Genomic DNA, 16,610 nt, shown 5'->3' with positions numbered 1-16,610 from the left:
TCACAACTGCTTTTTTTTTTTTTAAGAGACAAGGCCTCATTCTATTCCCCAGGCTAGAGTAAGGTAGCGCAATCTGAAGCTTCGAACTCCTGGGCTCAAGGGATCCTCTCGCTTCAGCCTCTGGAGTAGCTGGGAACACAGGCACACGCCATCATACCCAGCTACAACTGCTTTTTGATTCTTAAGCTCAATCAAAAAGTAGTTACTAAAATGTATCAGGAACCTCCAAACATTTTAACCTTTGATCCCATAACTCCCTTTATAGAAATCCATAGATAGCCTGAGAAATTGAGTCAAAGAATTATGTACAACAATGCTTATTTCAGTCTTAGGTATAAAACTAGCTTAAAACCAGAATTTTAAAAAAAAATCCATGCAGTGAACTATTATAGAACTATTAAAATTTCTTCAAAGAATATTTGGCAAAGTGAGAAAATAACCATGATATAATATGAAATGGGAAATTACTGGTTAAAAAATTGTATGTACTCTGCACATACTTTAAGCTTTTAGTTAAGTTGTAAATATGTGTTTATTTATATGTAGTATGTGTGCATATAGACATATATATACTTTCTTCCAGTGAGACAATAAAACAAAGAAAAGTATATCAAAATGTAGACAATGGTTATTGTTAGGCTTCCGGGGTACATATTCTTTGTATATTTTTATATTTATAAATTATTTACTATGAATTTTATTGCTTTTAAAATTATAATTAAGCTATTTTTCTTTTAAAAAGCATTTTTATTTTATTTTCTTTGACTTCATTCCATAAAGTGTTTTTTAAAGAGCTATCGTGTTTGTAATAAAAACAATTCACTACAAAGATTAAGTCCCAGCTGGGTGCGGTGACTCACACCTGTAATCTCAGCACTTTGGGAGGCCAAGGCGGGTGGATTACTTGAGGTCAGGAGTTTGGGACCAGCCTGACCAACATAGTGAAACCCCATCTCTACTAAAAATACAAAACTAGCCAGTCATGATAGCACATGCCTGTAATCCCAGCTACTTGGGAGACTGAGGCAGGAGAATCGCTTGAATTTGGGAGGCAGAGGTTGTAATGAGCTGAGATTGTACCATTGCACTCCAGCCTGGGCAATAAGAGTGAAACTCCATCTCAAAAAAAAGAGATAAATTCCTGTGCTCAACTATTTTACCAAGTTAAGAAGACAAAACTAAAAAGACACACCACAAAAGAACACAATGGAGTCCAGGTGGGAAATGGCCACTCCTGCAGTGGGAGCCATGGAGCAAGAGGCCACCCTCAGGCATTTCTCCAGCATCCACATGGCCTGAGCACTGCCCTCAAGCAGAAGTGCCAACCCACAGGCTACTCAGTTTGGAGCTGCAGGAAGGGCACCAGTGGGTCCTGTAGGGATCCAGCCCAGGGAGAAGGTTCTGAAGAAAGCAGCAGCCTTTCATTCCACAACTGTCTCATTTCTGGTTCACTACACACTTAACAATTCTACTTAAGAAGGCTGAGAAGCCAACTGCAAGGCTGTAGTAAGGCAAAGCACTGAAGGTTTAGAGCTGCCAGATAAAACACAGGTTACCCAGCTACATCTGAGTATCAGGTAAGCAATAAGAAATTTCAGTAGAAGCATGCCCCATATAATATTTGGGACATAGAATATTTGAAATTTATTTATACTAAAAAATTATTCATTATTTATCTGAAATTCAAATTTAATAGGGCATCCTGGTTTTTCTTGTCTTGTTTCCTTTTGTTGGCTAAATATGGCAATCCTAGGGAGGTTCCAATTACAGCATACATTCTGCTGCAGGATGCATCTTTATTTTGGGAGGTCACCTTGGTATGATAGTTGAAAGTGGCTTTGAATATCAGCTCTCACACAGCTACTTACTAGCTAAGGTCAAGCTATTCAGCCTCCCTGAGTCTCGGTGTCTTGATGTGCAAAAGGGCATTAACAGTATACCCTTTACAAGACCAATGTGAGAACCAAATGAGATAACATTTACAATGTACCTAGGAGAGTGCCTGGCATATAGTAGGTACTCAATAAATCACAGCTATCATTTACCTTCTAAAAATGACTCACCTTCCTTCCTTTTTGATATGGCAAATGTAATGACCACTCATTGTGGATGTTCCCATGTGACTGATGAATGCAAATAGCTCATATGCTGTGAAAGAGGAAACAACTCAGTTACAAGGCAGCATTTCCAGAATGAAGAGCACTTCTGGTTAGAATTTAAAACCAACCATAGTATAATCCAGCAACTGTTTAGATTTGAAAGACAAGGTCTATTTACCTTGCTATGTTGACAACACACACATACTCAGAGTGACACTAAACTCAACCTGCAAATTTGTGATCACAAAAATAGGACATAAATTATCAAAGCACAGCTGATGTTAAATTCACATGTGGAAAGGGATTTAAAAAATCCCACAGCCCGGTCTGGTGGCAAGCTTATGGATCTAAAAGGGTAGTCCTGGCTCTATCACTTCCAAATAGCACGAGGGTGGACAAGTTGTTTCCTCTTTCTGAGCCTGTTTCTTTGTGGGGATTAAAAAAAAAATCCACCCACTTTGCAGGGTTGTATAAAACTTAAATGAGCAATTCAGACTGAAATACCAAACAAATGTCAAAATTATAAGGAAGAGAGCAGATAGCTGTTATCATTTATAGAAAAGGATAATGCTTTGTGCAAGATTTTTCACTTGCTCATGATTATAACTTATGTGGGACCAAACTTCAGGCTTCATGTTTTCTGAACAAAGACATATACGGCCTCTGAGAGGATGAGACCAATGTTTATTCTCTAACAGGTACCTCTTGCATCATACCCAGTACTCTATGATATCCATGTTGAATCCATTTTAGTTCATGTTGCCAAAGTGGCTTCCATGGACAAGTACCAGTCCACTCAGCAAACCGTTACAGACTACAATGAGGTAGTATGGAAACTGAGAGAGCACATTTACAAGACTTTAGAGTAAATGAGAGTAAAATGTATGTCTACTGAATTTAATAAGAAAAAAATGGGCTTGCATATTGATTTTGCTAGTGCTCTACTTTTACTACATTTTCCAAAAAAAGTATTGGTTCTGGACAGAGTTTTTCTCTTACCCCTCTATCTCTCATTCTTTCTCTCCTGCTTTTCACTCAGGCTCATTCAACTTACTCAGCTGTCAATCCCTAGTCCTCATCTTACTCACTCTTCAGCAGCATCACATTCTGTTGATGACCTCCGTTCTCAAATACTTGCCTCCAGGACATGACTCTCTTGGTTGTACAGCTGCCTTACTGCCTTACTGCTTCCCTTCATCTCCCCGACCTTTGAATTTTGGTGATCTGGGGTTCAAACCTTCTTCTTCCCCCCTCTATCCAGACTCTCTTTCTCTCTCTCTCTCTCTGGCTGATATCATGTTAGTCTATGGCAGTAAATGATATTGTTTTCTTAATTTCATATCTGGAATGTTCATTGTTAGTGTATAGAAATATAATTTAATTTTGTATATTGATCTTGTTTCCTGCAACCTTGCTGAACTCATTTGTTAGTTCTAATCGTTTTTTAGTCGATTCCTCTGGACTTTCTATGTATGAGATTATGTCATCTGCAAATAGAGACAGTTTTACTTCTTCCTTGATAATCCAAATAAATTTTACTTCTTTTTCTTGCCTAACTGCAATGGCTAGAACCTCCTGTACGATGTTAAACAGAAGTGTCAAAAGCGGGCATCCTTATCTTCTTCCTGATCTTAGGAGGAAAGCATTCAGTCTTTCACATTAAGTGTAAGGTGAACTGTGGGGTTTTTGTAGATACATTTTATCACGTTGAGGAAGATCTCTTCCATTCCTAGTTTGCTGATCATTCTCCCCTCAGCCTTATCTATCTCAGTCAATGGCAATTCCATTCTTCCAATAACTCAGGACAAAATCTTGCCTTCTCTCTCACACCCTTTATCAGCACGACGAAGTCCAATCCATCAGCAAATCCTGTATCTAGAATCCAAATGCTTCATACAGTCTCCACTTGTAACCTCTCATCCAAGTCACCATAATATCTTGTCTGAATTACTACAATGGCCTCTTAATTGGACTCCCTGCTTCCTCCCTTTCCCCCACCAACTATTCTCACCATAGCTGCCAGAGTGGTTTTTTTTCTTTCTTTTTTCTTTTTCTTTTCTTTCTTTTTTTTTTTTAAAAACCCTTGTGTCAAAGGCTGACTTTCAATAGATTGCAGCAAGGGAGCTGCTCTGCTACGTACGAAACCACAACCCAGAAGCAGGTCATCTAACAATGGTTTAGTGCCAGGTTGCCCATGAACGTGTGAGGGCGCAGCTGCCTTTCTGGCTGCACTCTGTTCTCTTTTTTTGTTGTTGTTGTTTGACATGGAGTCTCGCTCTGTCACCCAGTCTGGAGTGCAGTGGCGCGATTTCGGCTCACTGCAACCTCCACCTCCTGGCTTCAAGTGATTCTCCTACCTCAGCCTCCCAAGTGGTGTTACAGACGCGTGCCACCGTGCCTGACTAATGTTTTTGTATTTTTAGTAAAGACAGGGTTTCACCATGTTAGCCAGGATGGCCTCGATCTCCTGACCTCATGATCCGCCCATCTCGGCCTCCCAAAGTGCTGGAATTACAGGCATGAGCCACCGCGCCAGGCCCATTAGTCTTTTTTTTTTTTAATGGAAGTCAAATTGTGGTCATTACTTGGCCCCCAAAACCCTCCAGTGGCTCTCTGTATCACTGAGATCACTGAGTAAAATCTCACTCTTGCAGTGGCCTATGAAATCCTCTTACCTCCTCTCCTCATCCCCCTTACTCTGGTCCAGCTACCTTGGCCTCCTGGCTGCTCCTCAAACATGCTTGGCAAGCCCTGATCTTCAAGCTGTTATACCTTCAAGCCTTTATACCTACTGCTCTTTCTTTCTGAAACTCTCTTTTTTCAGATGTCATGTGACTCACTCATCACTTCATTGAGATCTCAGGTCCAAATGTCACTTCATCAGAGAGGCCTTCCTGAACCTTCCTTATAAATAGTAACCCTCCTTCCACCCCCGCCCTCACTCCTGTTGCTCCCGTTTCCCTTATCCTGCTTTCCTGTCCATACAGCAGAAAGTAACACCTGCCATGTCGCTTTTTTTTTTTTTTTTTTTCTTTGAGACGGAGTTTTGCCCTTGTTACCCAGGCTGGAATGCAATGGCGTGATCTCGGCTCACTGCAACCTCTGCCTCCCGGATTCAAGCAATTCTCCTGCCTCAACCTCCCAAGTAGCTGGGACTACAGGCACGTGCCACTATGCCCGGCTAATTTTTTTGCATTTTTTAGTAGAGACGGGGTTTCCCCATGCTGGCCAGGCTGGTCTCGAACACCTGACCTCAGGTAATCCACCCACTTCGGCCTCCCAAAGTGCTGGGATTACAGGTGTGAGCCACCATGCCCAGCCGCCATGTCACATTCTTACTTGTGCATGTATTTATTGTCTATCAGCTTTTACCCCAGGCTAGAATAGGCTCCATAAGGACAGGGAGTTTGTTTTGTTTACTGAGTATTCAGGCACAGAGAACAGTGCTTTGCACACTGTAGGTACTTAATAAGTATCTGTTAAATGTATAAATAAATGAATGAATGAAGGAATGACTCCTTTCGCTTCATTTCCTCACTTGTTTTGTATCTTCTTATAGTGTATATATTTTTGTAAACCTCCTACCAAAGCATAAATTGGGGTATAAACTGTTGAAATAATTATTTAATCAGAAATGAATCCGAGAAGATTGCCTTTCCCATAATTAACTAAATTTCTGTTGCTAGCTATCACATCAACTGAAAAAAAAAGAAAAGAAAAAAATCCCAGGTTTGAAATCAGAAGCCAGGCAAAAACAGTTGTAAATGATAATCATTTTGCCTGGTATTTATTTTTGAAACAGTGATCCAGGCACCTTACCCTTGTCTGCCCTCTAGTTCCGTCTCCCACACTAAGAACCCACCTTTACCTCCCTATGTAAGCAAGAAAGGGAGTGAGCTGAGATCCTTGTGTTTCTTGGCCCCTGTTGGCTTTTTAAGCCGTTTTGGAATAATTCTATACCAAATTCCTAATCTTAAATTTAAGAGACAGTACTGCTCTCCCAAAAATGTGGCTGCTCTCTTAGAATTTTCGTGAAATGAAGAGAGAATACAGGCCAGGCATGGTGGCAAACGCCTGTAATCTCAGCACTTTGGGAGGCAAGGTGGATGGATTGCTTGTGCTCAGGAGTTTGAGACCAGCCTGGGCAACATGGCAAAACCCTGTCTCTACAAATACAAAAAAATTAGCCAGGCATGGTGGCGTGCACCTGTAGTCGCAGCTACTCTGGAGACGGAGGTGGGAGAATTGCTGGAGCCCAGGGGGTCGAGGCTGCAGTGAGCCGAGATCGCACCACTGTACTCCAGCCTGGGCGACAGAATGAGACTCTGTCTCAAAAAAGAAAAAAAAAAAAGAGAGAGAGAGAGGATACAATACCCCAATCAAGGCTTTTCCCCACAAGGATGTCCTGCAAAACAATGGCTTCAGCAATTCAACAGAGTGTTTACTGAGCACTTCCCACCATAAGACAGGGTCACATCAGTGAAACACAGCACAGATACCAACACAGCCAATGGGTTGACAAAACAGACACAGAGAAAGGACAAATCCATACATCCCACTATATCCAAACATGTCACTAAAGCCCCCCCAAAAGCATTTTCCTCTCTTTGTTTAAAAACAACTCATGTACATACTCAGAACCACAAAAATAAAATTTAAAAGGTTAGCATAAATCTTAGTCCTATTATTTAAATTAACCATGTTTATCAATATAAGCAACTGCTCCATGCATTATTCACGACCTCCTGCTAGGAAACAACAACAAAAGAGAATCTCTCTCAACCCATTTTCAAAAACTAAACAGGTAATAAATCTCAATTCATATTTGTCTCCAAAGAGAAAGTCAAGGTGAATTCACCAGAGAAAGAAGCTACTGTTGATTCTTCTCTAAGTTCCCAGAGATGTCCTCCCCAAAAAAAAAAAAAAAAAAAAAAACCAGCACTCTAAAACACGCTCCAAAAAACACACACTAAAAAATATTTAAGTTTTTCTGATGAAAGTCAAAATTTTGAAATGTTTATCTCATCTCAAGCTGCCTTTTCTATTTACTTAAAAAGGAATTTCTAACATTTGAAAAATGTTAGAAAAACTTTCAACAGAAAAACCTTCAAAGTACCTGGAAGAATTAGACAAAACTGACAAAACCACTATGTCTCACATCTAGTGGACAGTGTCCCTCCTAATGGGCAGAATTAAACTGTGTCTGAAACTAACATTTCTCCTCCCCACAAAACTTGTCCTTTTTGAACTCCAGGAAAATCTTCCCAACCTTGCTAATAAGAAGATTTTTTAACATCAAATGTTGACACTACCATCCCTACCCAACCTAACAGCAATTGTACTCTTTGATTTTGTTATTTGAGAAAGGACTGTTTAAAAAGAGTTTATGAAACTTGGAAGGTAAAAGAGGTGGGCAGCATACCCTTTCAATGTCATATAGAGGTAAGGCCACCCAAAGATTATCTAGGGGAGGGATTGGCAAGTGACCCATTAGCCAAATCTGGCCCGCAACCTGTTCCTGTACTGCCAAGGAGAAGAAAGGGGAGAAGAATATGAGACAGACATGTATATGGCCCACAAAACCTGAAACATGTATTATCTGGTTCATTAGAGAAAAAAGTTGCTGGCTCCTGATCTAGGGGGATGAACTTAGTTCATCTCACTATTTACTACTTGATATAGTTTGGATGTTTGTCCCCTCCAAATCTCATGTTGAAATGTGACCCCCAATGTTGGAGGTGGGACCTGGTGGTGAGAGGTGACAACGTGCTGGCAGCCCTTGCTCGCTCTCAGCACCTCCTCGACCGTGGCGTCTCCTCTGGCCACGCTTGAGAAGCCCTTCAGCCCACCGCTGCACTGTGGGAGCCCCTCTCTGGGCTGGCTGAGACTGGAGCCAGCTCCCTCTGCTTGCAAGGTGTGGAGGGAGAGGCGCAGGCGGGAACCGGGGCTGCGCACAATGCTCGCGAGCCAGCACTGAGTTCTGGGTGAGCATGGGCTCAGCAGTCAGGGGCTTTACACCCAGGCCAGCATCTGTGGAGGGGGCGCCAGGTCCACCAGCAGTGCCAGCCTGCCGGCACTGCACTCAAATTCTCGCCAGGCCTCAGCTGCCTCCCCACAGGGCAGGCCTTGGAACCTGCAGCCTGCCATGCCTGAGCCCCCACCGTGGTGGGTTCCTGCGTGGCCCGAGCCTCTCTGAGGGGCACCGCCCCCTGCTCCACAGTGCCCAGTCCCATCAACCGCCCAAGGGCTGAGGAGTGCAGGCACGTGGCGTGGAACTGGCGGGCAGCTCCACCCACGGCCCTGGCACAAGATCCACTAGGCAAAGCCAGTTGGGCTCCTGAGTCTGGTGGGGACTTGGAGAACTTTTATGTCTAGCCGGAGGATTGTATATGCACCAATCAGCACTCTGTGTCTAGCTTGGGGTTCATGGATGCACCAATCAGTACTCTGTGTCTAGCTAATCTGGTGGGGACTTCGGGAACCTTTATGTCTAGCTAAAGGATTGTAAATGCACCAATCAGCACTCTGTGTCTAGCTAAAGGTTTGTAAATGCACCAATCAGCACTCTGTGTCTAGCTAAAGGTTTGTAAATGCACCAATCAGCACTCTGTGTCTAGCTAAAGGTTTGTAAATGCACCAATCAGCACTCTGCATCTAGCTCAAGGTTTGTAAATGCACCAATCAGCACTGTATCTAGCTAATCTAGTGGGGACTTGGAGAACTTTTGTGACTAGCTAAAGGATTGTAAATGCACCAATCAGTACTCTGTGTCTAGCTCAAGGTTTGTAAAGGCATCAATCAGCACTCTGTGTCTAGCTCAAGGTTTGTAAATGCACCAATCAGTGCTCTGTGTCTAGTTAATCTAGTGGGAACTTGGAGAACTTTTATGTCTAGCTAGAGGATTGTACATACACCAATCAGCACTCTGTGTCTAGCTCAGGGATTGTAAATGCACCAATCAGCACCCTGTCAAAATGGACCAATCAGCTATCTGTAAAATGGACCAATCAGCTCTCTGTAAAATGGGCCAATCAGCAGGATGTGGGTGGGGTCAGATAAGGGAAGAAAAGCAGGCTGCCCGAGCCAGCAGTGGCAACCTGCTTGGGTCCCCTTCCAAACTGTGGAAGGTTTGTTCTTTTGCTCTTTGCAATAAATCTTGCTGCTGCTCATCCTTTGGGTCCACACTACCTTTATGAGCTCTAATATTCACCGCAAAGGTCTGCAGCTTCACTCCTGAGGCCAGCGAGACCACAAACCCACACGGAGGAATGAGCAACTCCGGACAGTAGGAACGAACAACTCCAGACGTGCCGCCGCCTTAAGAGCTGTAACACTTGCCGTGAAGGTCTGCAGCTTCACTCCTGAAGCCAGCGAGACCATGAACCCACCAGAAGAAAGAAACTCTGAACATGTCCGAACATCAGAAGGAACAAACTGCGGACACACCATCTTTAAGAACTGTAACACTCACAGCGAGGGTCCATGGCTTCATTCTTGAAGTCAGTGAGACCAAGAACCCACCAATTCTGGACATAGTGGGAGGTATTTGGGACATGGAGGTGGATCCCTCATGAATACCTTGGTGCCCTCTCCTGGTAATGAGTGAGTTCTCACTCTATTAGTTCAAGGGAGAAGAGGTTGTTTAAAAAAAACATGACACCTCTTCTCTCTCGCTTGTTCTCTCTCTTGCCATGTGACACGCCTGCTCCTCCTCTGCCTTCCATTGACTGAAAGCTTCCTAAGGCCTCTTCAAAAGCAGATCCAGCACTGTGCTTCTTGTATACTCTGAAGAGCTATGAGCCAAACAAACCCCTTTTTTTAATATAAATTAGCCACTCTCAGGTATTCTCTTACAGCAACGACTATAAAACTACTAATACACTACTGATTAAAGATCTCATATTTAGTGATGTTACCTGCTAACTTGTAGATTTTTATCTAGTAAAGATACAAAAAAATTCTGTCCAGTAGAACACATATCCTCAAGGATGTATAGATTTATAAATTGGGGTATAAACTGGTAATATAATTATTTCAAGGATTTATGGTCCTGACAGACACTGACTAATTTTTAACCTAACCTGGCAATCTCATCCTAACATTTCTTTTTTAAATTGTCTTTAAATATCCTAGTTCCACAAATGTTTTTAAACCAGTAATAACATCTGACTGATTCTCTCATTAATTAATGAGTTTTTTAAAATCTGTGATATGTGTTCATTTTACATTTACCTGAAAGTTATGATCTTGCCTTTTGGAAAATTATGCTTTAACAAGTGTAATGACCAAAAGCAACTCTGGATTCAGAAGTGTCTTTAAATGAATTTAATTTTATAAGCCATTATAGCATCTAAAATATTTACAAAGCAGCAGTATCTCATCAGGGCATGACGCATTATTTAGTTAGTCTACAGAGAGTGCTCAGAACACAGAGACATCAAAACACTCCCTAAAATAACTACCAAGGCCCCAGAGGCACAGCAGTCCTCTGGTGAGAAAAACTGGGTTCTCATCCAATGCTCTTTACTTGATTAATTTGTGTCATTGCCTATCTCTAACTCCCTCTGTACAAAGCGGGGGAAATAAAATTGCCAACTTACTAACATTTGCCTCATAAGCACCCAATATCTGGGTATTTATCTGGGATATGCTTTTCCCTCACAAGGTATTCATGAGGGATCCACTCCCATGACCCAAACACCTCCCACCAGGTCCCACCTCCAACACTGCGGTTTGCATATCAACATGAGATTTAGAGGGGACAAACATCCAAAGTATATCAGGCGCAATATACAACAAGTTCAATCTCTCCAACAGCTTGATTTCCCTCACGCCCTCTCTGAGAAAAAAACAGTGTGGGAGGGAGGAGTATTTGGAGCTTTCAGAAATTTCTGAATTTTCAAAAAGAGAAGACAGACCTAGGTAAATCAATAACATCGGAAGGCAGCTGATAGCAACAGAATTGTAAAGGGTCTACGAATTGCTTCCCCCAACCCTAGCCAGCTCCAAATTACCAGTCTCTCTGTTACAATGCCGAATGCTCCAAAAGGCAAACACTTCCTTCCAAGTCTTATAGTTCTCCATCATTTATCCTTCAGTGTAAATCAGTTTACTCAAGAGTGGCTGCCTCTTAACTTTCAACAGCACCGCTGAAAAAATTAGGAACTGCAACAAGTGCTAAGTGGGAGGAGAATTAGCACCAGTGGCATGAAGTGTCTATGTGACTTTCCAGTCGACCACTGGGGCTTAGCTTCCCTGGGGAGCTGTACCTTTTGCCCCCTAGATCCTCTTCTGGGTGGCATTCCTCAGGGAGCTCAGCACCTCAGGAACCCCAGCGTTATGCAAATGAACGCCTCTCTGCTCCCTGCCTGGAAAATCTCAGCAGCATCGGAGACATCTAAACCATTACACCAAAGTGGCTGAAGGAGCCAGAGCAGGCTCTGAGTAATCACAGCCTAATCACATGTTAATTTCATTGGCAATCAGTGAGTTCTTTTCTTAAGAAAAATTAAATGCTCATTAAGTGAAACATGAAAACAGAAATGATTTTGCACATAGCAGAAGCCCCGATAGGTCAGAGTGATGGCCTGATTTCTAGCTTTGAAGTTTTAAAAAACTCAACAGAAAGTTAGGTGCTAGCCCTAAAATGTGCAGAACATGGTAGAAAATAGACTCTCGTCTCCATTCCAATACAAAATGTGAAATAAGATGACTCAATCGGGGATAAAGGAAAAACTGCACAGCCTTCAAAATCAAACAGGCCTGAATTCTAACCTGGTTCTACCACTAGCAAACCACTTAGCTTTGTCACCACTTCCTCATCAGAATACCTCCCTATAAGCAGTGAAGGAAAAGTGGTCAAGGAAGTGCCTGGCACAGAGGAGGCATTCAGGAAATGACAGCCACTATTTCATCAAGTGTTAATAGCACTAACCTTTTTAAACAAATTAGACGCCATTTAGATAATCGTTTCATGCAGTAGCATTACTTCCACATTCAGAAAAATGGAAACAGTGATTTTTAATTAACATATTCCTAAAAGGAAAAATTTGATACATGTACTTCTTTAATCCCTACCCTTGTAATAATAGCTTTTTTCCACTTCATAACACCTACCTTATTATTTCAGTGTTAACCTGGTGTGACAAAGTCCCAGTAGCCACGCCCCTCCTTCTTAAAGCAACAGTAACCTAACACTGCTTTTAAGGTGGTAATTCTCAAGTTTAAGCTGCATCAGAATCACCTGGATGTCCTGTTAAAACACAGATTACTGGGCCTCGCCCAGAGTTCCTAATTCAGCAGGTCTGAAGTGGGGCAACATCAGTCCTAACAAGTTCTCAGGTGATTCTACTAGTCCGAACCACACTTGAACCAGTGCTTGAAGGAGATCAACCTGTCCCTTCTCAGCTCAGGTGAGAGGATGGAAGATGTCTCTACCCTCAGGTTCTAGGAGTGAGGCCCATAATGCAGGCCTGAATCAACCTGCCTCAGTGACTTGGAGTAGGACAGGGCACATAACGGAGTCTCACAGAGTCTCAGGCTCTCAGGACCTTTGCTGAGAACTCTGGGACAAGACTTAGCTAGATTTTAACCTGGAAAGATATAGTTGTGGGAGGCACTGCAGCCATCTTGTGCCATTAGGGAGAGCCTGTCTGGGACTGGAACCAACCTAGAGGAAGCAGAGCCAAGGGGCCCATCCAGCTAAAAGGGTTTGAGTCCTGAATCACGGCAGGCCTGCAGCCCAGTGCCCCCAGGACTTGCCAGCTTTCATGAGAAAATATTTCCCTTTTTGCTTAGACAGATTTGTCTTGGACTTCCTGCCACTTAAAACACTGAAAACTGAAGTTGTTTTTATTTTGTTTGTTTTGGTTCCTCAAACACCAATTACCCCTACCCTTTAATTGTATTCAATATTCTCAACTGGGTGCAGTGGCTCACGCCTGTAATCCCAGCACTTTGGGAGGCCAAGGCAGGCGGATCACAAGGTCGGGAAATGGAGACCATCCTGGCCAACATGGTGAAACCCCATCTCTACTAAAAACAGTATAAAAATTAGCTGGGTGTGGTGGCGCGTGCTTGTAATCCTAGCTTCTCCAGAGGCTGAGGCAGGAGAATAGCTTGAACCAGGGAGTTGGAGGTTGCAGTTTGCTGAGATGGCGCCACTGCACTCCAGCCTGGCGACAGAGCGAGACTCCATCTCAAAAAAAAAAAAAATTCTCAAGTCATATACCTCAGTCAGTTCACCAACCAGAAAAAGTAAAAAGAAATGACTTGGGAATTTAAACAACCTAGCTAAACAGAACACACATCTTCCCAGGTTAACCTATAAATTTAATGTAATGCCAGTCAAACCCCTAGAGAATGGCCAATTACAAAATCGGTACCTTTATATAATTTAGCAGCAATGTTTAATATACAATGGGGAAAATTTGTATTCATAAGTAACAGTGAAAATGTAATTTTGAGATATAACTAAACTAGAAATGCCCAGCGTATTTATGAAGAAAACCATACAGCTTTGCAAGAGTTAGAAAAGGGGCGAATAAATCAAAGGAGAAGCATATGTTTCTGGCTAGAAAAACTCAATATTGTAAAGTGATCAGGTATTCCCAAACTAATCTACAGTACATGAAACTCTCATAAAAATCAATAAAAGAAAGCTGACAACCTCAATAAAAGTGGGAAACTGGCCAAAGGAAATAAGCTGTTAACACAAGAAGAAAAATAACTAGGCAATAAAGATACAAAAAATATAAAAAGCACTCAACCAAAAGCACTGCTGGGGAAGGCTGGGGAAACCGGAAAGTCACCAGTGTGACCAGGATGTGGCCCCCTGCTGTGTTTGTGGAGAGTCACGTGATGGTAATCTGCATTAAAACTTTAAAAATATGTATTTTTCACTCACAAACTTCCCTTCCAGAAACTTCCCTTAACAAATAATCAAATGAAGGCCCAAGGCTGTTTATCACAATATTATTTTTAGTAGAAGAAGGAAAGAAGGAAGGGATGGAAGGAGGAAAATGCTGAACAAGCTTTTACTCCCTGGATAGGGATTACATTAGGCATATGCTGCACTTCTGTGAATTGAATTCATCCTTTAAGAAACTCATTATTTGGCCAGGTGCAGTGGCTCACACCTGTAATCCTAACACTTCGAGAGGCAGAGGTGGGCAGACTGCCTGAGCTCAGGAGTTGGAGACCAGCCTGGGCAACATGGCGAAATTCCGTCTCTACTAAAAATACAAAAAATTAGCCAGGTATGATGGTGCACTCCTGTAATGCCAGTTACTCGAGAGGCTGAGGCATGAGAATCACCTGAACCCGGGAGGCAAAGGCTGCAGTGAGCCAAGATCATGCCACTGCACTCCAGCCTGGGGAACAGAGCAAAACTCTGTCTCAAAAAAATCTCATTATTTAAAAATCATAGTGGTCATCTTCTGAATGTGGAAATATCTTCATTATTTGAAACTCTTTCTGTAATAATGTGGTCTTTTATTTAAATGATACCTAATTAACCTAGAATTAGGTATATAAACTATGGTACATGTTTATAATAGAATATTGTTAATATATGTTCAACAATATAGATTTATATACATGTACACCTACATAACTCACAGGCTAATCATAGCCTCATCACATGTTAATCACATGTTAATTACATTAAAGGAAAAGCAAGTCACAAAATAGCAATGTATAGAATAGAATGTTATATTTAAACAACCTTAGATTTATATTCATTTTTATACATTTGTCTACAAAGGTCTAGAGAATATAAACAAAACATTATTTTGTCATTATTGCCGGGGAGTAAGATTGTAATTTTTAATTTTGTCTTTTCATATATCTATATTTTCTTAAGTTGCTAAAATTAATGTATATCCTTCAATATAAATGTTAATTTTTTTACAAAGGAAAAAGAAAGCAACAACTCACAATATGAGTTTGTGTGCTAATATAGTAAAGTACAGGAAGTCATGTTTTCCCCTCCCTTTGATTCATGCAATGTAACATAGTAGTATACTGCCAACCCCTCTATATAGAACTTTGTGGAAGCAGCAAAAATGCTATCAAAGTCTATTACCTCCTGGCATTCACTTAATTCTTCATTCAATCAGTTATTTGCTGATCACTCACCATGGGCCAGGCACAGTGCTGGGGAAGTTACTTTGAAAACATTTGTGGTTCTGTAAAATCAAACTCAAAATGCATTTGGCAAATTAGGTTTCTGCTTTTCTGTCTTCATAATTAAATGTTTCATCTACTACTGCCTTTATATCCTGCATATCTTGCATGTGATTTCTAAGTGCATCTCATAGTGCTCCTTCGCTACCCTCACCCTCAATCCCTTGGGTTTGACCCATAGTGCCTTAAAGAGTGCCTGGCAGCATCCTATTCAAGGATGCACCTCAAAATCCAGCAGTGGCAGGAATATCTACAGATCACTCTGAGGTAGAGTAAGCCCTGAGGAGATGATGTGGCTGTTCTTTATCATTACTGACCATCTGTGAGAGAGTGGCTGCTGCCTCCAAGCTCCATCAGAAGAAAGGAAACCCTAAAGATCAGACCTGCCTTCCCTCTGCAGCCAAACCTTGGCAGCTTTACAACAGCCCCATCTTGTGGTTAATTCCTTCCGCAAGGACTCATCCTCTCCAAGGAAATGTCCATTATGGAAAATCAATGAAGCAGTGGACTGATGGACGTGTAATAAGTGATAAATCCTGCTCATGCATTATTGAGTAACCTGTCTGTTACAGCTTTAAATATTTTAGGCAAGCTAGTAATTTCTGAAAAGTAATACCAGATACTTTAAATGAATACGGAAATTGGGAGAACGACATCTCATCCTTTCTTATCCAGTTGGCATTGAAACAGTTTCAGTGATGAAATTCCTATTTTATATTAAAAAAAAGAAGAAGACAGTTCCCTCCCACCGTCTAGCTCTATATCAGTACGTACATGTTAGGTCTGGAAAGAACATTAATGAGTAAATCTGCCACTATATGATTATAGGAACAAATGCTGCTAGTGTAGATTTAGTTAAATACAACTGTTATTTACTCAGTACTTTCTATGTGTCTAGCACCATGCTAGACACCATGAGTTTTATAAAAGCCAAATGGCCTCTGCCCTGGGCAAGCTCCTAGTCAAATGGGAGACACAAATACCTACAGAAGTAATTATATTGCAAGATCAACTTGATACCTCCAACAACAGAAGAACTAACAAGGGAGCATGGTGGCCCAAGCCTGTAATTCCAGCTACTCGGGAGGCTGAAGCAGGAGAATCGCTTGAACCTGGGAGGTGGAGGTTGCAGTGAGCCAAGATCGCGCCACTGCACTCCAGCCTGGGTGATGGAGTGAGACTCTGTCTCAAAACAAAAAACAAACAAAAAAAAAACTAACAATGCATTACAGTGGCTACAGGCACAGGCTCTGGAGGCAGACTGCCTGCACTGGAATTGTGGTTCTATCCATCACTAGCTATGAGACCTTGACAAGCTACTACTTA

General features: G+C 41.8%; 1 protein-coding gene across 4 annotated transcripts in view; it reads right to left on the bottom strand.

The window, feature by feature from the left end:
* USP13 (ubiquitin specific peptidase 13) overlaps positions 1-16,610 on the bottom strand; it is a 135,047-nt gene that overhangs the window by 5,527 nt on the left and 112,910 nt on the right. For all 4 annotated transcript variants that reach the window (XM_003310124.7, XM_054682362.2, XM_009446898.4 and 1 more), the window contains one exon: positions 2,064-2,148. In XM_003310124.7, coding sequence (XP_003310172.1) covers positions 2,064-2,148 — 85 coding nt within the window. The remainder of the gene's footprint in view (positions 1-2,063; positions 2,149-16,610) is intronic.

Source organism: Pan troglodytes, chromosome 2 (assembly GCF_028858775.2).
Source record: "Pan troglodytes isolate AG18354 chromosome 2, NHGRI_mPanTro3-v2.0_pri, whole genome shotgun sequence".
NCBI classification, from domain to species: domain Eukaryota; kingdom Metazoa; phylum Chordata; class Mammalia; order Primates; family Hominidae; genus Pan; species Pan troglodytes.
This window is presented reverse-complemented; position numbering and strand designations above follow the sequence as displayed.